At 41.0% G+C, this 26,715-nt stretch overlaps 1 protein-coding gene across 3 annotated transcripts in view; it reads right to left on the minus strand.

Annotated features, from left to right (window-relative positions):
* Positions 1-4,337: 4,337 nt before the first annotated feature.
* Positions 4,338-26,715, minus strand: part of Ptprb (protein tyrosine phosphatase receptor type B) — a 129,875-nt gene continuing 107,497 nt past the window's right edge. For all 3 annotated transcript variants that reach the window (XM_008830046.3, XM_008830045.3, XM_008830044.3), the window contains 6 exons: positions 25,594-25,728; positions 23,916-24,038; positions 23,314-23,477; positions 20,222-20,357; positions 13,050-13,170; positions 4,338-9,998 (listed from right to left, as the gene is read on the minus strand). In XM_008830046.3, the coding sequence (XP_008828268.1) occupies positions 9,976-9,998; positions 13,050-13,170; positions 20,222-20,357; positions 23,314-23,477; positions 23,916-24,038; positions 25,594-25,728 (702 nt within the window). In that variant the 3' untranslated portion in view covers positions 4,338-9,975. The remainder of the gene's footprint in view (positions 9,999-13,049; positions 13,171-20,221; positions 20,358-23,313; positions 23,478-23,915; positions 24,039-25,593; positions 25,729-26,715) is intronic.

The following is a 26,715-nucleotide window of genomic DNA, read 5'->3' on the forward strand; positions in this document are numbered from 1 at the left end:
AGGGGGTGTGCAAAGGGCAAATGTAGGCCATTCACTGGTTCAGCCCATGATGTGCTCAGAAAATGGCCAATCCCAATAAAGATTGCTTCAGTGTCCATTCAGTTCCTGCCATGAATCTCATAAAAGGCCACTAGATGGCACGGCAGTGTCTGTCTTGGAATCCCTCCCATTCTTAGGAGTCTCCCACACTTCTTAATCAACCTGTGTTTATTTTGCTTGCTTCTTGTCTGCATTTCCGTATTCTTCTTGGGTGAAATAATGAACTTGAAAGCTACTAGCTTGGAGTGGGTTTGGTGACTGTTGGTAGCTATCCCTCTAGCTACCCAAGTTAAGTTCACCAAAAGCCAAGAAAGGCTCCACTCTCAAGAGCCCACATGACTATCCTGTTGAGTTTCAAACAACTTGCTCATTCTGTGTCTCCACTTTTTAGTCTGTGTTGATGCAAAAGCATAACTCTCACCTCAAAGAGGAAAAGAGATAGTTTATTCGTTGATGCAAAAGCATAACTCTCACCTCAAAGAGGATAAGAGTTTAATACATGCATATAAGGTGTTTTGATCAAATCCATGCCCATTCCCTCCCCTCCAACTCCTCCCATATCTCCCCATCACTTTTTTTCTGATAACTTCATGTACTCTTTCTTCCTTGATTTATTTATTTTTTATGGGGCTTTGGGCTACTCTAACATCCCCCCCTTGAAAAGGTAACCCTAAAATCTTTTAAGGATTAGATAAAAGTTCCCAGATATTTTAGACATTTTTGACCTTTGGAAAGGAGTAGGTTGCTAAGAGGCCCAAGGACATTGTGAGTTTTAGCCAAGAAACTGGCTACTTTTCTTTGGGGTCTTTTCACCTAACTAATTCCTACCTCCTACTCTTATCACACCATCCTCTGAAGAGGTTACCCAAATTGCCAATAGGGAATCGGGATACAGACATCTCTGGCTTGTTCCATGCTGAACAGGGATGCAGGGTGAGGCAACTGGAGTACCCCTTCAGTGGTGAGGCAGTTGGAGGATGCCTTCAGTGGGTCTATCTAAAAGACTCCCAAATTGCATAACTCTCACCTCTAAGTGGAAAAGAAAGTCCTTGAATCATGAATAAGAGAAGTGAAGGAGAAGTAATGGCAAGAGTAATTAGCATTACAAGTTCGAGTCAAAGCCAAAACAGGGCAATTTTCAGAATTTCTTGACAAAGGCTTCCAAAAGCATCCCTCTATTGGGTTCTTCCTCATTTTTAAAATATTTTGTCTTCCAAGGCTGGACTCTAATCAAGACACTGTTCAAATACATTGGTAGACACATTCATTAGGTGGGTCATAGCAAAGTCGGGGGGAGGGGGCTTCTACTATAGGTCTCAGATGTTGTCTGATGAAATTCTTCGCTTTTTGATTGGTGGGACCTGGTGGTCTGCTAAGTTAATACATTTTATTAGTCACAAGAATGTTAATTCAGAAACAGAGGTAGGCAAAGTGTGGCTATTTATGGGGTTAAATGTCCCCAGATGATTTGTGAATAGGCTCTGGATCTACAACATTCCAGACTCTCCACAATCTCTGGAGTGCTAATCCAGTTGGTCAGCCTTTTAGGAAATTCTGTCCCAGGTGCAGAAGTTCTTTCTGGGAACTTTCTTTCACTTCTGTAAAGAGCACTTACTAGTCTATATGGTGTGGCATTTGAAAAAAATACAATGAGCCAGTACCCATGAGTCATTTTTTAAAGTAAACAGCACTGTCTAAATGTGACAAATTTTAAAGACTGTCCCAAAATTAAATATGATCTTTTACAGCATTTTTTTGTTTTTGTTTTTTTTTGTTTTTTGGGGTTTTTTTTTTGTTTGTTTGTTTATTTTTTGGTGGTATTGGGGCATGCTAGGCAGAATTTTCATCACTGGGACAAGATACCTTGACAGTGATGCCTTAAGGGCGAAATTGTTGATGTTAGCTCATGGTATCAGAGGTTTCAGTCCTTGGCTCTGCTTATTCTGGGCCCATGGTGAGGCAACATGGTAATGGGAACATGTGCCCTGCTCAGCTCCTAGCAGACAGGAAGTAAGGAAAGGGGAAGGCAACAGGACCAAGTGTAGCCTTCAAAAGCACACCCTCGGTGACATGCTTCCTCCAGCTAGGCCCCACCTTCTAAATTTCCAGAACTTCTCAAAATGGCACCACCAATGCATAGGAATCAATTCAAAAGCCTGGGGGAAGGGTCATTTCATATTCACGTTGTACATAGGCATTACATGCAAGGGGTGCCGCATGCCAAGTATTCACGCTACTACTGAGCTGTTCTCCCACCCCATCTATAGCATTTTATTCTTTGTGTGTGTGTGAGTGTGTGTGGGGGGCACATTCGCATGCATGGGGATACATATGTCTGCACACACACATATGCATGTGGAGGCCTGAAGTTGACATTGGCTGTCTTCCTTGATTGTTGTCCATCTTATAGATTGAGGCAGAATCTTTCTCTGAACGTGGAGCTTACCTTTTCAGCTACTCTGGCTAGCCAGCTTGCTCTGGGATTCCCTGCCTCCACCTCCAGTGTGCTGGGATTACAGGAGGGCCATCCCTCCCACCTGGCTTTTATGTCAGTTCTGGGGATCAAAATTCTAGTTCTTACCATTGTACAGCAAACACTTTATCTGATGAGCTATTTCCCCAGTCACCCTGTAGCATTTTTTAGTTTTATTTAGTCTGGTTGGTTTTATGTTACTGTTTTTTTTTTTTTTTTTTTTTTTTTTTTTTTTTTTTTTTTGTTTTTTTTTTTTTTTTTTTTTTTTTTTTTTTTTTTTTTTTTTTTTTGTGATTTGCAGCAGTCTCCCTATAACCCCAGCCAGCCTGGAACTCACTATATAGACCAGGCTGGTCTTGATCTCACAGAGATCCACCTGCCTCTGCCTCCCAAATGCTGGGATTAAAGGCTTTGAAATCACTTAAAAAACAAACAAACAAGCCTCAAATTCACAGCAATCCTCCCACCATAGCTTGCCAAGTGCTGGGATCATATATATTATTCTTTTTACTTTTTTTATTGAATTTTTTCGATTTTCATACAATATAATTTTATGATATTTAGATCCCTTCCTTAAATCATACCTCCCATATTGCCCCCACCAGATTTAATATATTCTCTCTCTCTCTCTCTCTCTCTCTCTCTCTTATGCCATATATATATGGCCTATAGAGTCTGATTTATGTCCCCAAATATCCTTCAGTGCAGGTCCATTCCCTGGAGCCTGGTTAACCTACAAAGAGAGACTGTCTCTTCCCCTCTCAGCAGCCATCAGTTGCCAAAAGTTACTTAGGTTAGGCTGGGATTTCTTTCCCACTTCCCTATGTCTATGCTGGAATTTTGGGTAGTGTGAGTTTGCATGGGACTTGTGCATGCTGTCACCAGTGCTTTGAATTCATATGTGCAACTGACCAGCTGTCTGGAAAGTTCTCTTTCCTTGTGGTCATGGTCATCCATCTCCTCTTTATTGTTTTTACTTATTAATTAGTTGATTAATTGTGTTTTGGGGATAATACGTGGGTACCACAGTGTGCATGTAGAGGTCAGAGGACTGCTTGTGGGAGTCAGTTATCTCCTTCCACCATGAGGGTTCTGAGGATTGAACTCAGCTCACAGGCTTAGTGGCAAGTGCCTGTACTCACTGAGCCATCTTCCTGGCCATATTATTCTTTTTAAGAACAAATTCCACAAAACAGATACTTTGAAGAAAAAAACAGTCTTCATAGGACAAAGTATTTTGTTACTGTAATCATTTGACTCTAGAAACTGTTTCAAAAAGGATTGCTTTTATGGTTTTAAATGGGAATCTATTATACTTTTTATTAATTTAAATAAAGGTTTCTAGACTAAGTTGTTACAGAAAAAAACCAAATACTAGAATTGTGACGGGCAGCGATCTTTCAACTGAAATGTGAAAATGGCAAAGGGCAAATTCATAATTCTGGAAGTCAGCACCGCAGCTCTCCAGCAAATGTCACACTGCCCACTAATGTGTGGAGTGTCTAAAGGGCTCGCAGCTCCAAGCCTCTGAGAGTGCAGCAGCACTGTGGGTAATGGATAGCATTTTTGGTTGCTAATGAACTGAAGGTGTGAAAACAGGAATTTTTCATAGAGGCAGCCGACTGCAGAGTCCATTATATGTTCACAGTGCCCTTGGCAACCAACTCAGCACTTACTGGACAGAGGTTAAGACAGCCACACGGTTCATGGTAATGGCCTGCAAGATTTTTCTCATTTAAAAGCAGCCAATTTTTGACCTTTTCCCTGAGCAGAGGATGATAAAACTTAAGTGAGAAATAGGCAAATAGAAGACAGGACACACTCCTTCAACAAGCAGCAGTTTTATTTCTACATTGGCGAGGGGGTATGCAATATTCTATGTATTTTTTAAACAGTCACAAATATGAAAATATATTAAGCACATATATTATTTAAATAGAAAGGCTAATGGGGTTCTTGGTTCAAATAGTATTGGTTACAAATACAATACTGTGGGTAGATGCTATAATATGAAAAAATAGAATTATTTACTGCCATTTAACTGGATTTGCAGAGAATAAGTAAATGATTTTTAAAATATAAAAATGCTCTATTATAGAACATAATAAATTCAGTTGCTGGATTTATTTACATAATATATTCATGCTTCACACAGACAAAGAAGTGGTCAGCTGCACCTCTGTGGACTTAACAAATAGTAGACTACTTAGCATCCAAAACATGAGGCCCAGAACCATTTCCACTCCACACAGTGCATGCAGGACATGCATGAATTGTGAACTATTCTCTGTAAGGTGGAAGAAGCGGTTTTCTCTTTGTCCTTGGAGAAGCCTCACAAACAAGAGTGAGATGAAGTCACTTCAAGTGACTGGTGCCCCCTCTTTTCAGAGTGGATGACGCTAGGAGACCCCATGAACACTGGTGCAGACTGTTCCACTAACTGGCAGATGGATGCTGCTCGGCTCCACTGGACTCCTAAAGCCACAATTGTATGCATCCCTTTCTCAACCCAGTGCTTATTTACACACATAGTTATTAAAATACAGTAACTATCTCAAACATAATAGAAGGCTTGCTGTTAGGACAAGGATGATAGTTCTTGAGGCAGAAAACAGCCATAACTAATCCTTCTCCTGACTATTCTAAGAAGGGCTACATTACATTTGTCTGACGTTATTCACAGTTTTGAACAACTTATTTTGGTGTCTTATATAAGATCATGAGCTTTGGCATATAAGTTATAAGAATAATTTTTGTTAAATATTTTAATATGCCTTTTATTTCCATTACATAAGCTCCTACTTTGGAAGTATTCACCAACAACTTCCTTACTTAGTGAACATTATCTGAATCGACAATTCTTAAAAAAAACCTTACATTTATTTGAAGGGAGCCTCCCTACAAGTCGAGTATTCTTTCAGCCAGAAATGTTTTCATTGCTAGACATATTTTTAGAACAGAGCAGATTTTTGCTGTTATCATGGCTGCATCGAATGTCATCCCACATTTCAACTGAAATGGTCAAACACTTCTGAAGTCATTCTGCATTGTAAGAGTCTAAGGTGAGTGTCTGCAATGCCAAACCCAGTAAATTTAGTCACACTCCTGGTTAATTCAAAAATTAAATGAGTCAATTTAATTATTTAATCAACTAAATCACCTGACCAACAAAGTTAAAGTGAAGTGCAAGAAAAGAAACACAGGTGAAGGATCCTTTATCCGAGACCTGTGCAACCAAAATTGGTCCAGGGTTTTAAGAAATTTTCGGGTTGTTTGCATATGTAAGATAAGAATTTTGAGTTGAAACCCAAGTTTAGATGTGAAATTTATTTCCGTCTCACATGTGCCTTGTACACGTAGCTGATTTTTAATTTTACGAGGTATTTTTAGTGTACCTGTGTTCTGACTGACACATTACACAAGGTCAGGTGTGGAGCTTCCCACTGCAGTGCTCACAAAAGCCCTTGGACTTTGGAGCACTTTGAGTTTCAGATTTCAGGGTTGGGGATGTTCATTCAGCCTGTCTGTCTCAGAGAACAACCTCACCACAAAGATGCCATTGTGTCTTCCGATGATGTCTGCTTCGATTGGCCCTTTTTCAGTATTTTCCCTTCTTTGGAGCATTTTACTTCCTTTCTGCAGTCACAGTTTTAAAGCTTCTTTGATGTGAGACATTGTTTGAATACCTGATGCTGTTCTATTTGGAATCTCAGGCAGATGTGCCATTTTCTATGTTGACTCTTCAACTCATTTGCTGCCATAGAGAGAAGGAACACTCGTACCTTCTTACCACTCTGTCCTGGCTGATAAGTTACATTTATTTCTTCAGTGAAATGGAATCCAGAAAACCCCTGCACCACTACCGTAAACAAGTAGTTTAGTACTGTCACTATTCACTGTTGTCTGGGATTTGGCCTGGGCAGCTTGGGTGAACAATGGGTGGCACATGCCTTTAATCCTAGCACGCAGGAGCCCAGAGGCAGGTGGATCTCTGTGAGTTCAAGGTCAGCTTGATCTACATAGTGACTACCAGGCCAGCTGGGGCTACGGGAGACCCTGTCTCAAAAAGACCTCCCCCCCAAAATTTTTAGAGCACACCAGGGCTGGGGTTCTGATACAAGCACTCACTGTTGTACAGACCTGGTAGTTTCAAGATGTAAACCTTACAAAAATGCTCATAAAACTAATTGAGCAGGAGTTTAGTATATGACAGATTATTTTATTGCAAAGAGAGAGGAATGCGTTTAATATAAGGAGTTGGATCCTTAGGCACCAAGGCAAGAGAATCAGCGTTAAGTGTAACATGTGAGCCCTATTTTTGTATTGCTGGACATCTGTTAAACCATTCCATATTATTTTCTCATGTCACTTTGAGCTTTCTTCCAAGAGGTAATAACAAAATTAAAGACCTTCCCATATATAACTGACCCCAACTGCTATGCTGTTGCCATTTTAATAATGAAAAATGAAGTCATGATTTTTCTTCTACAATGTTCAGTTTATGAAATGTTACCAATGGATGAAAGGAGAGGAAAGGAAAAGAAGATTCACCTGGCACAGGGAACATATTCAAAGGAAGAAGGCAAGGAGCGGGATAGTGGAACTCAAGCATTATGGGATGGGAAATGACTTAGGACAAACATGGGCAAGTCCAGACAGGAAGATGAGTCCTTGAAAACCTGAATTAAGAGTGGAAAAATTGGCAGTTTTCCAGGGAGAAGCAAAATGATAATATAAAATTGATTTAATGTGAAGAGATTAAAGGAGTTAATTATAAGGAACTTGGATAAATAATTATTAAGATGCAAGACAGACTCTCTCAAGATTTGATAGCTCAGAAGCACTTTGAAGCCTGATGATTAAAGAGCAGCACACAGGTGCAGACAGGATGCCTGCAGGAAGTGGAGTGTTTACCAAGGCACAGCCACATGATGCAATTAAGGGGAAATGCATCCAAAGGAGCTGAATGTCAAGAAAACCTTTCTTACCTTGCTTATTTTGTGGTACCAGAGATTGAACCCTGGACCTCCCCCAGGCCAGACAAGCATTTTACCACTGAGTTCCATTTCCAGTCTGGATCTCTGCTAAATTTATTGACTATATCAACTAGATTTCTATTCTCTCTTTCTGGGAGTGAGATTGAATAGCAATATATTCATTGTTAAAGAGATTTAAAATTAGGTATAGAGGAAGAATCGATATTTCCTGGATTAGATTTAAAGAATGTATGGTTTTCCCAAGCCATGCTCATTTCTGTAATTCTGATTCCACCTCAGATGCTTCAAGGGTATTCGAGTGTCATTTATGGTTCCAGATATGTAGGGTTTTTGCAGTTGTAATTTCTGGCTTGTACAATTAACTGATTTCTCTTCTGCATCTAGTGGTTTACTGTTGAAACATTGTCAGCGCTTGCTAGCAAGTGCCTTGTGGAAAGTGACCACTGTGCTTCGCTGCCTCTAGTCTCTCATCCCCTCACCTAGGCCCTCCTTTAAGTTCAACTGAAAACAGTGATGGTTGCTAACTTCACTATCCCCTTTTCTCTTTCTGGGTGAAGCAGCACACATTCTGTGCCTAGCAGGTTTCAGGCACTTGTTAAAATCCTTTTCTGAATAAATGGAAAGCTGAAAATGAATTTATTAAAATTCCATTTTGTTCTCCTCTTGACTCTTTTTCCTGGGGGAGGGATAGGGTTGGACCTCTGGAGGTGACTACACAAGTGTGCTGCTGCTGAGGGGCGTCTCCAGTCTGACTTTTCTTTCACGCTAGGAAAAGTGATTCCTAACCGACACTACATTTCATAGATGTCCGATCTCTATTTTCTCCGTAGAGATATAGCTCCATCTTTTACACCTCTGTCCAGAAGAGCCAATGAGTTTGTGGATAAAGAATCAGAGCATAACAGTATCATTTCACAAGGACAAGGGGCACAGTGATGCCGTGAGCACTCTGAATGCTCGCACTGCCACCACAGGCATCCTTATGGACTGTTCCACTGGTTTTGATGATCTTCAAATAATTCCACAAAGGTTTCTAGATTAGGTGTAGTTAGGCAATTATAAATATTATAGTGTATTTATGAATAAAAATTAAAATGTTTTTAGCTATTGTTAGCCATCTTCAATTATTATGCCAATTATATTCATTTTATTATGTATGGGAATTTATGGTAGGTTAAAAAAATGCATACTTTCAAGAGAAATGTGTTGTTTCTTCAAATGAAACTCAGAAAACAACAAAAATGTGACCCCATTAGAAGTAAATGTCTCCTGCTCATTTGCTTAGGCATAGTCCATACAGATACTTTTTTAGATTTTTCTGAGGAAAGTTGTAGGAACTGGATCTTGATGTGTGTAAAACCCAGTTCCTGACTCACTGAAATTTGTTATGCTCAAAATAAGGCACAGATATTGAGGATAAAAGTCTTTCAGAAGATTTTAGACTAAGGACTGCTGAGTTTTTGTTTTCACTATTGTTTGGTTTCTGATTCATTATATGTGATGCTATAGACCTTTCTATGAACGGGTTGCTGTGCCATCCTTTCTCTGACTGGGCACATAATCTACCACCACATCTTCTTCCCATGGGAAAGCCAAGTGTGAATGCTGTAGGAATGTAGCATGCTTTGTATGTTAGTTTCCAGTCAGATGTACGGCTGGCATTCTTGACAGAAGGTATTCTGCATGTCTGTTTGCATCACTCCAGAACCCTCTACACTGCATCCTGAGCTACCCCAAATTACAAGGCTCCTGGGCTGACCATGCCTCACTTCTCTGGCAGGAGAAAGGGGAAGGAACATCTAGTTTAGGCACAGTGATTTAGCTCAGCTTTGATGCTGTCTAATCCTTTATCTTTTTAATTTCTTGGTTCTGGGATTGAACCTATGCTAGGCATAAGCTCTACCACAAAGGTGTCACCCCAGTCCTAATCTTTTACTGTTATATTCATCCTAACAGAATATGTGTCCTCTTTGGATTCCATGGCTCTTTAGACAGTAGCTCAGCAAAGCTGGGCTTGCTGTAATTGGCTCCAGCTCTGCCCTTTGTCTTATTCAGTGATTGTTGAGGCAGATAAGAAACATGACCCCAAGGATTGTCCTTGCAACTTCCTCTACACACATTTCACCAGTGGTCCTGTCACACAGGTTGAATTAGTTTATGTAGAACAAGCCATGAACACTTCAGTGTGGAAAAAATAGTCTTATATAAAGCTTAATATTAAACATTATGAAAAAATACATATTTACAGGAGAAACTACAAAATACAACTCTGTACAATAATATCTATTACCTTTAAATTACATAAATTCTTTAACATTCTCCAGATTAATAAATTATACATAGTATCAACAGAAATAGCTGGCACCTCTGTAGGGCCTGAAGCAAGGTTTTTTGTTTTGTTTTGTTTTGTTTTGTTTTTTAATCACATTGTGAAAAACTTTATCCAGCAAGGCTTCTGGTGCATTCTTAGTGTCTTGAATAGACTGCATCTAAAAGCAAGGACAGTGTAGTTAGAGACATAAGAGAGAATGTCACAGTGGTCCTGTTTGTGAAAATTACAAATAGGAGAGACTAATAGACATCACTAAAGCTCCACGTGTTTTAGGATGAGGTGAATATCCATAAAGCTTCATGTGGTTTAGGATGAGAGCCTCTCTGTGGGGCCAGTGCACTCCATTTAGAAACAGTTTCCCAGATTTGGAAGGAGCTCGGGATGTACATTCATCCCCTCTGATTTTTTTTTCAAGATTTATTTATTTTATTTTATATGTATATGTGAGTACCTACATGTATGTATGTGTACCATGTGTATCCCACAAATTTCAGAAGAGAGTGTTAGAACTCCTGGAACTGGAGTTACAGACAGTTATGAGCCACCATGTGAATGCTGACCCAGCCCAAGTCCTTTGCGAGAGCAGCAAGTGCTCTTAACCACTGAGCCATCTCTCTAGCCCCTCATTTAACCCCTCTGGGTTATAGAGGAAGCCACAGGCCCAGAGGCAGAGTGACCCCCAAGGGTTGCATAATAGGCAGCGCCAGAGCTAGGATATGAATCTTATCCTTTGGGATGGGGCAATCTTTCTCTAACCCACAGTTAACTTCTTTTAGGCATGCCCAAGAGTAACCTAAAAAAGATTCTCAAGCAAGTTAACACAAGACAAAGGAGCCTCTAAAATCCACCCTCCAAACCCCACCATCCTGGAGTTCCTTAAAGAAACTGTCAGGCAAAAACCTTAATTTATTCTACAGATAAATTAGGGGGTAGTTATTTACAACACAAAAGGATTATTTGATTTATAAAGCTCTCCTCTAAATAACTCAGGGTGGGTGGGCAGAGAGTGGAGCTAAACAAACAATAGGAGACATTGTCAGGCGAACAGCATTTAGAAACGCAGTTAAGACAGGTCTAAAATGACATCCATCAAAGAAAAAATATCCAATTTATAGGTAGATCTCAGCCCTGCTGGCAAGGACCTGAGGTCTCTGGGAGGCAGTAGCAGGTCAGTAATATAATGTCCCTTTCCAGTCACAGACAGCTGATGTGGTCTTATTGGTGGTCCAGAATTGAAGAGGCAAAAAGGCCCTCCACTTGTCAGTTAATAATCACTTGATGAAAGCAGTGTCTTATAAAGTTTATGCTCTTTTTTACTCCTGAATTTTAAAATTTAAAACATGTCACATTTTTGTTCTAGAAAAGATGGTAAAATAGAAGAAAGCGATTGCATAGTCTTCTATTGTTCAGAGAAATGTACTTGACTGATTCCTTGCAGTCTATTACCCACTATATGCACTGCTTCTGTGTGTTTTACATTCTCCTTTCCTTCATTTGTGTTATGGTTTAGATAAACTTTGTCACTCAAAGGTTCAGTGGACAGGTGTTTTGTGCCTAGTGTAAGAATACTGAAAAGTGGTGGGACCAGTAAGAAGTGGGAGCACTGTGGGAGGTCAGGATGGCCCCACTGTGGGAGGTCAATATGGGTCCAGCAAATACTTATCTCTGGTCTCTCAATGTTAGTCGGGCCTCACAGGTATGGATTAGATCCCACAGAGCAGGGTGTTATGAAGGAACAAGGTTGGCTTCTCCTTAGTTTCCTGCTTTGTCTCTCATGTGTGCTATCACCTGATGTAACTAACATAACTAGCTGCTGGGCCCTACCAGAGCACAAACTTCTGAGGTCTGCCTAATCTTTAACTCTTTTAATTCTTAAACTTTATTAATTTTAATTTTATGTATGTGAGTGTTAGCCTGCATGTGTGTAAGTGCATCCATGTTGTGCAATGTTGATGGAGGCCAGAAGATGGCATCAGATGCCCTGGAACTGGAGTTATAGATGGTTGTTAGCCACCGTGTGGATGCTGGAAACCAAATCTGGGTCCTCAGCAAGAGCAGTCAGTGCTCTTACTTGCTGAGCCATTTCTTCAGCCCTGATCTTAGATTTTCCTCTTTTCTTTTGCTTTTTTTTCTTTGTGGTGCTAGAGACTGAACCCAGGGCCTCCTGCATGCTAAGTATGAGCTCTACCACCAAGCTGCATCCCCAGTCCAAGTCTCCTGTCTTTATCAAGTACCCAGTCTCAAGTATTTTGTCCTAGCAACACAAAATGGACCATGGGGCTGGAGGGATAGCTCAGCAGTTAAGAACACTGCCTGTTCTTCCAGAGGACCCAGGTTCAGTTCCCAGCACCCACATGGGAGCTAACAACTGTCCATTACTTCAGTTCCAGGGGATCCAATACCCTCTTCTGGCCTCTTTGAGAACTGCATGACGCAAGTGCACTTACATACATACAGGCAAAATACTCATACATAAAAAATAGAAATTAATTTTAAAAATATATACATCAATTAATTAAATTAAAAAATTAAAAATGGACCAAGACAAGCTTCCTTATAGGAATATTCATATTATTATAATATCTCAAAAATATTATTCTGGAGCCAGGGGTCATGGCATGTATATTTAGTGCCACTAATCACAAGACTGAGGTGGGAGAATTGTTTGAGCCCAGGAGTTCCAGGCCAGCCCAGCAAACACAGTCCTCTATTGGATTAGTGTTTTCCACTCCAGCTTTAACTGTGAGAAGTTTTTTGCATAAAGCATTTTCTGTACTTAGAGCAGTAGAAGAAATATTGGGTCATGGATAAGGACACATTAAGGACTCTGAAAACTTGACTGCCAAATTCTTCTTCAAAATAATTTTCTAATTTTCATTTCTAGTTGCAATTTCAGTGTGTTCTATAGACTTAGGTCTTAGAAAAGAAATGTTATGCAGAGGCCTTCACAGAGGGCATGCTGGGCTAGGTAGACAGAGGGCAGAGGGCCTGGGGACCCAGTTCAGCAGTAGAGCACTTGTTTGTCATGTCAGCCTGGGTTCCATCCCCAGCACTCCACCGTACCCTCCCTCACCTCTCTGTTGCTACTTTTTCTGGGTGGAAGAAGAATGCCTATTGGACAAGGCTAATAATAGCTGCTAGATTGACCATAATTTGAAAACCGAACTAAAAAATTAGAGAAGTACAACTTACTGAAGTAAGCTCTTACCTCTGTGATACTCTGGATTCACATTTTCATAGATTGGAAACAGGGGGTTTTCTTGTTCGTTCCGTAGCTTTCTTGCTCTGAGGACGTCTCTCACACACTGATGCAGATATATGTACTGACACTGTGGAGAAGCAGAAAACATATCAGAGGATGACCTGTCCTCAAGCACAGGAGAGATGAGGGACTGTCACAAACAACCACAGATGGTGGGACTTTGCGGTTAGCAAATTTTCTTTTCTTCTTTTTCTCTCTTTCTCTTTTTTTTGAGATAGGGTCTCGCTCTGTACTGTAGCTGGCCTAGAGTTCACTATGCAGCCTGGCTTCTTATGTGGGTGCTGGAGATCTGAATTCAGGTCCTCATGATTGCACATCAAGCACTTTACTGACTGAACCATCTCCTCAACCCCTGTTCATTCTTTTTCAATGATGCCTGTGAGGCTGGATGGCTAAGTGGTTAAGAGCAGTGGCTGTTCTTTCAGAGGACCCAGGTTTGGTTCCCAGCATTCACATGACAGCTAACAACCATCCATAATGCTAGTTCTAGGGGAATCCAATGCCCTCTTCTGACTTTCATGGGCATTTCATGACACGGGTATACTTACATACATGCAGGCAATACACTCATACACAAAAAATAAAAACAATAAATAAAATATTCAGATGATGCATGTTTTTACAGTATGTGCTGAGTGCCTAGAGGTACATAGTAGGCCTTTCACAAATGAAACACAACAATGAATGCCATACATTGTGCTTTTGCTTTACATAACTCATTCTATGAGTTCAGCACCCTTGTGAAGTAAATAGAATTATCAATATAAACTGACTCAGAGAAGTTCATTACCTTCTCCAAGGTGGCACCACTAATAAATAGGACACTTGGACTTGATTCTGGAAGTCTGACCTCAAAGTTCATTTTCTCATTACGTGGTTTTTCTTCCGAGAACAGCATTCACTGTGTTCTCTTCTCTTTTGTTCCCCCTCTTTTGCAGATATAGTGGGGGAGGCAATGTGTATGATTAACCCACTGGCAACCAGTGCTTTGTGTGCAAGAGTGGCATCTAGTTCATCTCTGCCCTCTTAGTGCCAAGTGTAATCCATGGAAGAACCTCAGAGATGCTAGTAGACTACAGAGACCTACAGAGGGCTACCCAGTGAGGACAGACACACAGCTCAGCCACTGGTGCTCCTAACCATTGAGCTATCTCTCTAGCCTCAGGAATTAACAAAAATATAAATATAAAAGGGTCAATGCTCTGGTGACCATAAAGACACCACAAAGATTCCATTGACAACAGTGTGTGGGCCACAGGCAGCCCAACTTATGCACTGGGTTCCACTCCTTTCTACCCTTACTAAAGGGATAGAGGCCTGTATATCTGTAGTGCTTGACCTTGAGCTTCTTTTCATGATACAGTCATTGGCAGAATGCAGGGAGTGAGGAGGCTGGGAGGAGAATATAACCCCACGAGAAGAAGACTGATTTTCCCCCCAGGATCAATGGTGAACCTGCTCGAACTGTTTGTTCTCTATACAACAAGGAGCCCAGGGTCTCTTCTACACACAATACCCTTTGTCATTCAAGAGTATTGGACTTGGTAGCGATGTCCATTAGGTAGATACCAAAAGTTATTGCCTAACACTATGTTTAAGGTAACTAATGTCATCAAGTTTGAGATACAAAGTGGAAATAAAATTTCTTCCCTCACTAACAATCTTTCAATATGGGCAGTGCTTATTTTTATGGGTAGCACTAGGTACTGTTGCTCATTGGAAGCTAGCCTGGTCATCTACCCATGGGATTTCAGAAGATAGTCCAGGATAGTCAACAGATCAAGACATTTTTTTTTTAGTTTTTTGACACAGGGTCTCATGTAGTCCAAGCTGGCCTTGAACTTGCTATGTAGTCAGAGCTGACCTTGATGTCTTCATCCTCCAGTCTTAGCCTCCCAAGTGCTGGTATTACATGCACATGCCATCACTACCAGTATTATTCAGTTCTGGGGACTGAACCCAGGGCTTTGTGCATGCCAGGCAAACACTCTACCTACTCCCTCCTCTGTTTTCTTTTGCTGTGCTGGGAATTGAACCTAGAAACTCACACATGCTGGGAAGAGCTTTACCACGGAGATTATTTTTGCATCTAGAAGAAGGCATTAAAAAATCAATCATAGGTGAGGCTTAACAGCTATTTTTTTTTTTTTTTTTTTTTTTTTTTTTAAGAAGGCATTAAAAAATCAATCATAGGTGAGGCTTAGTTCACAGATACTACTCATTTTTTTAGGCTGTCTTGAAAATCCTAAGAGATACTCTTCTGAAAGTGTTTTTGACAATTTAAAATGGTTTACCATTACCTTACCACTTCCTCTCATCCAACGCGTAACTCTTACTTTAAATTAAATTGCTTATGGATCAAAGAGGTAAACTGTGAATGAACTCTATTATACTTGGGCCATAGCTTATTAATAAATTCTTCAACAATGATCCACCATGGGCTTTGAAACTAATTACTGTCTATTAATTTGGCTTGTCTTAAATATCAGTTCTTCTTTTCCCAATAGAATGTGCCTTCAAAAAATGATTGCTTCTAAAAACATCAAATTGTTAATGTGCCTCCTTTATATCAATGAAAAAAAAAACCCTAATGTAAACCTCAAGTCACGAACGATCTTTTTTTTCTAATTAGTGAAGCCCTGGCTCAGTGTTGACATATTCCATTCCATTTAATTCCCCCAATATTTGTAGAATTACATAGGATGTATATAGCATTTCCTGTATAGCTGTTCATGATCCCTGAGAGCATAGTTTAGCAGAAGGTCAGGCATGTGAGCAAATACCTAGAAGGTGATAAACTAGAATTGGGTACAAAGCTTCATACAGGTCAGGAAGTCCTTGGGTTCACTTTGGGGAGAGGAAGACAGCAAGCTATAGAGAAAACATGACCTTTGAGAGGTGGAATAAAGTAGGACATTCCAAGTGATAGAAACAACATGAAAGTGTGTATGTGTTTTAGAAACAGTGGGGAGTCCAGTGTAGCTAAAATGCAGCTTACCCAAGTTCTGGGAGAGCTCTCCAGCACAGCAGCCTCCTAAACGGTACCTGACGTACCCCATCCTACAGCATCCCAGGGTTTTCTTTTATGTCAGCTGACGGAATGGACGGATGTTCATTGCCTGCTCTTCTTCAACAAGGTTTAGCTGTATCTAAGTGCCCTTCTCAGAGTCAGGGTACAAATCTGCCCTAAGGTAGGCTAAGAGGAAGAATACAGTTGCAAGTCTCCTATTGCCCGGTCGGTTAGAAATCATTGCTGATTGATATATTTGCTTTAAACTGTGATGACTTGTATTCCTTTACATCCCAGATTCTCAAGATACAAGAAAGTTGGGACCACATGTCATTATGGAATATAATACAAGGGCTCAAAATGTCTTTCTTTTTTATTTTGAAGAAGCAGTTACCTCCAGTGCTGGACTGTGGGTTATACCCCTTTGTGCCCAAACGAGTGAGATTAGCTTGGGGTCAGGGAGTCTGAGGCTGTAGGAACTGTCCAAGTATGGCAGAGGATTAAAGCAAGACAGACAGACAATCCCTGATCTGTATGGGATTTTGGTTGGCCAAGAATAAGAGGGAGAAAGGAAATTTCTATTGGCCTGTAATATGGTTTTCATCATGACTTATAAAAAATTCTCAAAATTTCATTCAGGTCCTAGGAGGGAAAGCTTCCTTAATTTAAGTAGGCATAGGGAGACACGAAAGAGGAGCTGGGCCATGCTTATGTGTGTAAAAAAGTTGCACACAGAAGGGGAATTTGAACTTCATTTTATAAGTGGTAGGAAGTTCCTAGGATTCTTTTTATTTGAGAAAAGGTCTCATACTGTGTAACCCACACTTGTCTCACATTCAAGGTCCTCTTGATCAGCTGGGATTATAGTTGTGGAAAACTGCTTGGTGGGGCTGGAAAGCTGGCTCAGCTGTTAAGAGTACTGGCTGCTCTTGCAGAGGGCCAGCACCCACATGGCGGCTAACAACCATCCATAACTCCTGTTCCAGGGGATCCGACCTTGTGGACTTCCATCAGCATTATATGACATGAGTGTATACGCAAGCAATACACACACACACACACACACACACACACACACACACGAGCACATACACACAGCTCAAGACTACTTACAATGCATTAGACATTTCTTCCCCAGCCTACAAATTAATTGTAGTCTGAATTTGTGGAAGTGATAATAAAGTGAAACACTGACGCTGACTTTCAGCAACATAACTGTAGGGCATGTGTTCTTTCATGTAATAGATCTTAAAGACTGATACAGCGATGGGAAATAAGTTTCTACCCCCTAGACCTCATACTCTTAGGGTGGAGAAACTTGAAAGATGATGGTTAGAGTGGGTGATATAATCCTATCACCCTTAGTGAAATAACAGCTAGACAGCAATCCTCAGTGGCAGCTAAAGTCATGAAACACTTATGAGGGAGCCTGATAATGGACGGTGGGGCCTGAACTGTGAGGTCACTGGTGATTTGGCCTGAACTGACGGAGGGGCATGGATGATCTGCCTCCTACTGTGATGCAACAGGAGGCACATGGAGGAGCACTGTGGCCCTAGGAGTCTCTGAATTTAATGGCCACCCTGCCCAAACCACAAGGAGTAAAGGAATATATACGACCACCAAGAAAATCTAGGGAACAAATGAGCTGGTTTCTGTGACAAATAAATGGTGTGGAAAACAAATGAGATTGAGAACTATTATAGACAGAAGAGGTTTAAAGATACTCCAACTAAATGAAATCAGTAGACTTTGGACTCGAATGAAAGCCAGCCAGGTTTTACAAAAGATAATCTTTTAAAAATAAGTAGGAATAGTGAAATACTGACTAGGACATTAAATGGTATTTAGGAATTCCAGTTAAAATTGTTAGGCGTGATAAATGGCACGGTGGTCATGGTTTTAAAAGTATCTATCTACATAAATATGTAAAATATATATGAATATGAAGATTTATTTGAGGATAAAATAACATAACGGATATGCTTTAAAATATTCTAATGGCATCAGGGGGTTAGAGAAAGACGTGAGATGCGGAAAGAACATACTGCCATTTGTAGAAGCCGGGTTTTGGGTACATGGAGATTCATTATCTGATTTTCCTACTTTTTGTGTTTTTTTCCTCCTTATGGCATTTGTAAACAAGCCCAGGGCCTCATACAAGTTAGGTAAGCACTTTGTCACTGAACCGCCTTGTATACTCTTAAATAGTTTTATAAAGAAACACTGGGAATATGGTAAATAAAAAATGATAAATAAATCTCCATAATGAAAGTACTAGCTAGTCATGGTGGTATATACTTATAACTTGGAAGTTAAGGATTGCAAGTGCAAGGCTAACCTGAGCTATATAGTGAGACCAAAAACAAACGCCCCCCAAACTGGGGCTAGAGAGATAGCTCAATGGTTGTGAGTATGTGCTGCTCTTGCAGAGGACCAGAGTTCAGGTCTGAGTATCCACATTGGGTAGCTCACAACAGTCTGTAACTTTTTTTTTTTTTTTTTTTTTTTTTTTGAGACAGTGCCTCCCTGTAGCCCCAGCTGGCCTGGAACTTGCTATGGAGACCAGGCTGGCCTTGAACTCACAGCAATCCGCCTGCCTCTGCCTCCGGGGATGCTGGCAGCCCCGCCCCCTTTCTGGGTACCCACATACACATGGACATACACACATATGCATAAATAAAAAACAAAGTAAATCCTTTTAAAACCTCAAAAGCGAAATAATAACAAAAAGAAAGAAGCGGGAGGGGGAGAAAAGAGAAAATAAAGAAGAAAGTATTGAAGAAAGCACCCAGGGCAATGTGGTAGCGAAGACCAGGGGAATGGATGTTGCCTCCAGGGGGCGATGGCGGGGTGACAACTGTCTTTTGCCAAATGTGCTACAGAATGTGAGTTCTTCAGGCTATTAATATGTGCTGAACCAGAAAAGGATTCAGAGAACAAAGGATTTTGGAATCGCTGGTTCAGCAGAGCACAAAGCAAGCCTTGCTGTGGGATGCCAGTTGTGAAGCGCTGCTGCCTGTGTGGTTTCCATGACTACTGTGACTTTAAGAGGTTATGGTAGCATGTAGATAAAACTTTACAGCTGTGGAATGCTTATTAGATTTTGGTATTTTTTCCCCCAGAGTTACTTGAACAAAAACTTGGAAAATCCAATGGGAAGAGGAATTGAACCTTGGAAGGTGTGTATGCAGGAGAGAGACGCACTTGGTATACGTGGGGGGTACAGATCTGACTCTGAGGCTCTGGGGCTTGCTATTCAAGGGCCCAAGATTCTCTAGAATAGGATCCAAGTCAGTTTGGCCACTTCATGGCTATGGGTTTTGTGTAAAACCCTTTAGCCTCTGGGCCTCATTTTCCTAGCCTGGGAATGACACATAACACTGTGAGTTAACATGTCTAAAATGACTTGCAAACACCAAAGGACTGTTCAAAAGGAAACATGTAACCTTCCTGATGGAGAAACAGCCCTTGGAAAATCCAGATGAAGGTACAAGCAAAGGGGGTGGAGCTAGGGGAAAAGACGAGATTGGAAGATTATGGAAGTTCTTATAAACCATTTTATCTTGAAATAAGCTCCCAGATGGGCTGCCTAGCTAGTTCCCTGTGCACAGTTCATTTGATTGAAATACTCCATCTTTCTTTCTACCTACCTAAATTATTCTTTCCTGAGTTGAACAGCCAGCTCAGTAAAGAGCACACATTAGGGTCAGTGAGATGTCTCAATGGATAAAGTACCTGCGCCAAGCCCATTAATCTGAGTTTAGTGCTTAGGGCCTACATGGTGGAAAGAGAAAAGTAACTCTTGCAAGTTATCCTCTGACTTCCATTCATACACCATGGCACAGGTGCACACACACAATAAATAAATAAGCAAATAAGCAAATAAATGCAATTAAAAAAGAGCACCCATTATGCTCAAGTTCACTGATATTTGCTTCAAAATAACAAGTCCTAGAAAATGTCTCTATTCAGTTCTCTTTCTCTTTCTAAGGTGTCATAGTTATTTCCCTTACTCAGACTAAAGCCCTAGACATTTTTGTTGGAGGGGGTGGGGCAGGTGAGGTAGAGGCAAGGGCATCTGTGTCCTTCACCCTGTAAGCCTTACCTCGGTCTGGACCATGTGAACCCTGTGAAATCTTAGGTCGTGCACTGCTCCATAAATGTCCACAGAGTCTTTGGAGTCCAACTGCTGGAGGATTCTGTCCAATGCAATGAAGGTTCCAGTTCTACCAACACCAGCACTAGAAGAGAAAGGAAGGGAAGATTGAAGCTTTTGTTTCATTTGGCTTTTAAAGATTGCAAATGGGGACTCTGGTACAATCTTTTATCTCTCGTGTTATGGGAGGATACGAGGATATTTCTTTCTGTGGAAGTGCTCTCTCAAAAGAAGTATAACCCAGGGCTGCACGGTCTGTGTCTTCCCCTTCCTCTAACCCTCAGCCCATTAAGGATAAGTTCAGGACACTGCCCTTGCTATGTATTATGCCCATGCATATTCACGATTTTCCTACATACATGCAAATCCATGAAGAACATTTTGTGTGTTTTGAAATTTTACTAAAATGATAACATTTTATGCATCCTTTGCCAACTTCTCTACTCAACATTGTGAGTACTGTGCTTTGAGATTTATCCAGATTGATGCATGCAGAAATAATTTCATTTCTCCTTTGTTTGTTTGTTTGAGAAAGTGTCTTAATATATAACCTAGGCTGGCCTCAAACTAGTGGTCTTCCTGCCTCTGAGTTCCAAGTGATAGACTGATGGGCTTGTGCAGTCATGCTTGGCTTAGACTTGACTTCTTTTAACTATTCTGTGGAGTTCATAAGTACTGCTAATCCATTCCCTACTGTAGATTATGAGATCATTTTTAATTTTTCTCTCCTAAGACATGTGTAGCAGTGAACATCATTGTGCACCTGTGTGGCAATTTCTCAGCAGCCGATAGCTAGAAGGCGAACTGCTGGGTTGGTTATAGGGTACAAACACTTTTGCTAGAGATTGCTAAATTGCTCCTCTACATGGGATTTTTGATGTTCTGCAAATTGCTGATACCGAGATGAATTTGTTCTTATTTAACCCAGACAAAATTAGAGCCAGGGAGGTAGAAAGTAGGGAGGTTTCATGCCTGCCTGCCTGTGATAAGTACTTTCACAAGTGCTTCCTGCTTTCCTTCTTTCTCCCTCTCTATTTGTCCCATGCTCTGCATGTGCTGCACACACAAAGATTTCTGTATCAAAGTTTATCTTTAGCATTAAGGGTGCAGTGTGATAAGATGCTCTCCATGGAATACTTTCATGGTGAAGGCCAGTGATGGGACCTTCACCAGTGAGCTGACACCAACTCCTCAGGTCATTAGGACCCAGGAAGTTTGTGGTTAGTTAGCATATGTAAATTTCTTCATTTTTGACTTAGAAACTTGCTTTTGCCTCAACTTCTTTGAATATATTCAGTGTTTACTATGGCACACACTTCCCATTGCAATGCTCTACTACTCCTAAATAGATATCATTATTCTTTGTAGAATCTATTTAGGTTGGCAGTGAACACGTTTATCAAAGAACCGTTGTCCAGTGTTCCTGGGAGAAAATGCTTGCAATTCTTCAGAAAGCAGGAAACTTGAGTGCCTCACATTCCCATTAAAGTGTTAAGGTTCCAAAGACATATAAAAGCATGACTCCTAGGGTGCTGTGCTGGTGGGGAGAAAATTAGCTCGCTTGACATTTCTTTTACTATAGCAATTCTCTGCTCTTTATAAATCAGTGCCATTCAGTTAAGGCTATCAAAATGTGCCACAAACATTAATTAGCTAAACATCAGGCACCCCAGAGAGAGAAAGATGGCTTGTTAAGTTGATTTTATGAATAGATGAACTGAAGCATAGAAGGGTCAGGAGAGAAAAAGAAATTTAAGAGCAAAAATTGGCTGCTGCAGACAGCTGGAGCCAGTTGGCTTGGTCTTCTTATTGTTCCCTTCCTTCTACAAGGACACAGCTTTATCATCTCTGGAGGACACAGACTTAGATGGGGTTTTCCAAAGACACACACACACCTGTTTGGTTTTAAAGCCCCCAGAGTTGTGAGAAATAAATTTCTATTGTTTATAGATTACTTATTCTATGGTATTTTGTTATAGCAGCATAATGGAAAAAGATGTACTATTGGAGGGAGTCTAGGACAGGGATCTTGAAAGATGGTGTAAGAAAGACCTGAGTAAGAAAGATCTTACTCAGGTAGAGGGAGAAAATAATCTTAAGGAGTAGAAATTTAAGGAAGCAAGAATAAGTCTGTATATTAGACTCAGAAAGAAAAATATATCTTTTCTCTTAAACGTGGAACCTAAACTTAAAATTGTGTGTGTGTGTGAGAGAGGGGGGGGAGAGAGAGAGAGAGAGAGAGAGAGAGAGAGAGAGAAACAGAAAGAGAAAGACAGAAAGAGACACAGAGAAGAAACTGCAATGGGAATCACAAGAGGGGAGAGGGTAATGAAATCAGTATAAGAAAGCAGAGGATTGGAACTGGAAAGATGGCTCAGTGGTTAAGAGCACTGGGTGATCTTGCAGAGAACCCAGGTTTGGTTCCCAGCACCCACATGGTGGCTAACAACTGTCAATAACTCTAGTTCTAGGAGATCCAAGAACCTCTTCTAACCTCTGTTGGCATTGCATGACACAGGTGCACTTACATACATGCAGGCAATAAAACCAGCCAGAGGGAGGCAAGGGCTATGGGGGAGGAGAACAAACAAGAACCAAGTATAAAGACACATGTGTGAAAATGACATGAAACCTTTTTTTCTATATGCTAATCTTAAAAATTAATTTTTTCAAGAAACAAAACCAAAGAATAAGCTTGTCTAGTCAACTTCCTGGCTAGGATGGGAGGAGATATGTTGAGAAACTAGACTGAAAGTGAACTGGGGCCTATTATGGAGGACATGAGAGTCACTTAAGGGTTTTATGTTTTATGCAGTAGGAAAATGAACTAGAGGGAGAGTGAGGGGGGAGAACAAGGTGGGAGGTGAAGAAAGTGGGAAGACACCCTAAAGGGGAATGTGCTTGGGAGCAGAGGGAAAACAAAACCCCCCTGAGGCGAGGCAGGCCGCTTGGCCCTGGGAAATCCTATTGACCCTCTCTCTATGCACTTTTTCAGATGGGCAGACACCAGGCACCCTTACTGTCTCCTAGGCTGCACATACCTGCAGTGCACCACAGTGGGCCCGGCCCCTGGGCTTCTATTGATGTAGTCCCTGACAGTCCTCACAAACTGGATCAGGGACTGGGTGGTCTCTGGGACCCCATGGTCTGGCCACACCGTGTAGTGAAAGTGACGAATGAGTCTGTGCGCATCCAGCTGTTCTTCCTGCAAGAACAGAGACCAGAATAATGAGAGGGATAGTGTAAGACAAACTCAAACAAACCAACAACCGAGCCACACAGGAATTTCCATGGGCTGAAACTACAGGCTACATATGATCCAGCAAAAACTTTGTAAGTTAGGTTCCTTCCTTCCTTCCTTCCTTCCTTCCTTCCTTCCTTCCTTCCTTCCTTCCTCCCTCCCTCCCTCCCTCCTTCCCTTCATGCCTCCCTCCCTCCATGCCTCCCTCCCTCCATTTCTTCCTCCTTTTCTTTTGAGACTGTCTCATGTTGTCCAGGGTGGCCTCATGCTCTCTTGGTAGCTGAGGATGACCTTGAACTTTTGACACTCCTGCCTCCACTTCCCAAGTGCTGAGATTCCAGATGTGTTCCACAATGCCTGGCTCCAATGTGTTTCTAAATGAAGTCAAGCAAAGTAACATACACTGCATATCTTAAATTCCCTGATGGTCCACTCGGGCAGCACGGACTCCGAGAGCATCTGCAGGATGAGATCCCCATAGTAGAGGGAATCCTGATCTGCTGGCCAATAGTGGTCACACTTTACCTAGAAGAGGACAGACAGGAAAAAAAGTAAGTCTAGAAATGTGACTACTCTGTGAACCCAGAGTCTTATCCTTGAAATCTCTTCCTGAATTAGGGATCCAGGATCAGCTCTGAAGCAATTTAACCATCTACTTTCCATTGACCTGCAGACAGTCAGTGTTGATGTTGGGCTGCTGTTCCAAGTGATAGAGTGACACTGTCCAAAAAGCAGGCCCCAGCCCAATCTTTGCATTTGTTCAATTTTCAGACAGTGTTATATGGCTTGAAGTTTTTGTTTTTCTCTCAATGATTTCCTCAGTGTTCCAGTCCCATTAGAGATAAACCATGACTTAAAACGTCTTGTTCTTGGACCTGGATATAGCTCAGTGTCAGAGGGCTTGCATAACATGAAGTTCTGGGTTCCAAGTGGTCTCCACTTAGTTTTGTGGGTATAACTTTGGATGAGGTGAGAAGTTGGAATTCCAACAGAAGAGTGGGAAATCAAAGCGAGGAAGTCAGGAAAGCTGTTCACTCAACATGGCCCTTCTCCACACACTGGGTCACAATATCAAAGAGAAGGAGAAAGAAATGTTGTTCTTTCAGAAGAAAGACCTAGCCAGGCAGAGGAACGTATTGTCTTCCTGGGTCTATTTTGCTCATATTTTTATCACTTTCCTGACCTATGCCATGTGCCAAGAGATCTCTGAGAATTTAGAACGTTCAGCTAAACTTGTCTTTGCATGTACAAAGAGAGGAGAAAGGAGATTATATTTATTTTTAGATTTTGTTTTGAAGCCTATATAACTTAAATTGATGTGTTTTATATGATACTTGATTAATATATACTTTTTTTTCTATTTCCATGTGTAGTTGTATATCAAGTGCTTTTGACATGGCTTTTATTATACTGAGTATGGTGAGGCACCATAGGCAGGCATATGTAAGTAGTTACATGTGTATATTGATGAATTATGGCTCCATGTACATAATGTAGCTGTTTCATTAGCACATATAGTTAACATATGTCTCTATATAAATAGTATCAAATAAGGCTAATCTTGCAGAGGAAGATATAAAGTCTTAGTCCAGCACGGATGATCAAAAAATATGTCTGAATCCAACATGTATTTACTGAGTGTTGCACACTTAGTCCTTTTTTATCCTAAAATAAAAAATTATAAACGGAGATTATAAATATAAGAGGTTTGAATATTAGTCCAGATAACTATTTTATTTTGTGTCTACCAATATGGCCTAAGATACTGCTTTTCTGAGACAGAGACAGGCCCTTTGACCCTGTCGGGGCTTTCTCAAATGTACTCTGAAGAACAGAGGATGTGTGCGGTCAGGAAGTCCTCCTGTTCATGAGCACTTCTGACAATTCCAGGCTTCACATGGAGACAGCTTTGACTGAAACATCAGACAAAGAGTCAAAAAAAGTGTCTTAATTCACTGACAGCTTTCTCCAGTGGTCTCTACTTGGTTTTATCGGTATAACTTTGGATGAGGTGGGAAGATGGAATTCCATCAGAACAGCGGAAAGCAAAGTGAGGAAGTCAGGAAAGTTGTTTACTCACGCGGCCCTTCTCAACACACTGGGTCACCATGACAATGTTGTGAACATTTTGTTCCCAGGCCATTTTCCAGAAGTCATCTTTGGTGCCAGGAAGTGGTCCCTGAGTGGCAATGTATTCTCTCCTGAAGTTGTTGCCCTGCAAATGAATTTACAATATGGAGAATCAGAAACAATGGGCCTCTTCAGAACTGTAAACAAAGAGTTAGCTCTGCAGATTAGATGATACGAGATCTCTAACAGGCCCTGGAGTTGAGAATCAGATATTAACACGAGTGTCAAGGCTTGGGAAGGACAAATTGGGAGCAGTGAACTACTGTTAAAAGCCACATTTTCCTTCATCAGCTGTGTCTATTCTAAAAGGCAAAAATGGAGGGCTCCAGCAGTGATCTAGAAAAAGCTTCACCCATGGTGTGTGTGTGTGTGTGTGTGTGTGTGTGTGTGTGTGTGTGTGGTCTATTCAGGAACTGTCTTTTATATTTTGGAAATTTTATATTAGAATAATAATTGGGTAAGAGGTGTTATGCAAGGGAAACATAATGTAAAAGAAACCATTGATTCCTTGAATTCTACCAGATAATGTGCAGTGTCTGGACTTTCTCAGATTTGACTTAATTCTAACCTTGATGAGCCAGGCTATTGCTACTCACTCATCCTGTACTTCATCAGTGTGAAATTATTTGTAAATCCTAGTGGACACTCTTTATGTCACTCCTTTCCACTGGATCTCTCTATTACATCAGCTCTGCCATTTGCAACCCAGCCACCCCGACACTGCCTCTCAGCTGGCTAATCTCTATCCTAAGTGCCTTCTCTGCTTGGCTGGTGACATTTTCCTCCTAGATGCTCTTAGGTCAGTCTCTAGCCTCTTGCTACCCAGTGTGGTCTCACACAGGGGCTTGTTAGAAATGCAAAATCCCAGGCCCCACCTATCCCCTCTGGAGCAGCCAGGGTGATGTTGATGCATGTTAATTTTGGAGATGCTGCTCTGGAAAGATAAGCATGACATTGCCTTGTAATTCCTTCAAGTCTTAGCTATGGGAGAATTCTCTTACAGACACAATTCTCTTACAGACCTCAGTGTTTGACTCATAGCACTTAATCAGCAAGTATTTATTGAATGCAT

This window comes from Nannospalax galili, unplaced genomic scaffold (genome assembly GCF_000622305.1).
Source record: "Nannospalax galili isolate Female #2095 unplaced genomic scaffold, S.galili_v1.0 scaffold74, whole genome shotgun sequence".
In the NCBI taxonomy this organism is placed as follows: domain Eukaryota; kingdom Metazoa; phylum Chordata; class Mammalia; order Rodentia; family Spalacidae; genus Nannospalax; species Nannospalax galili.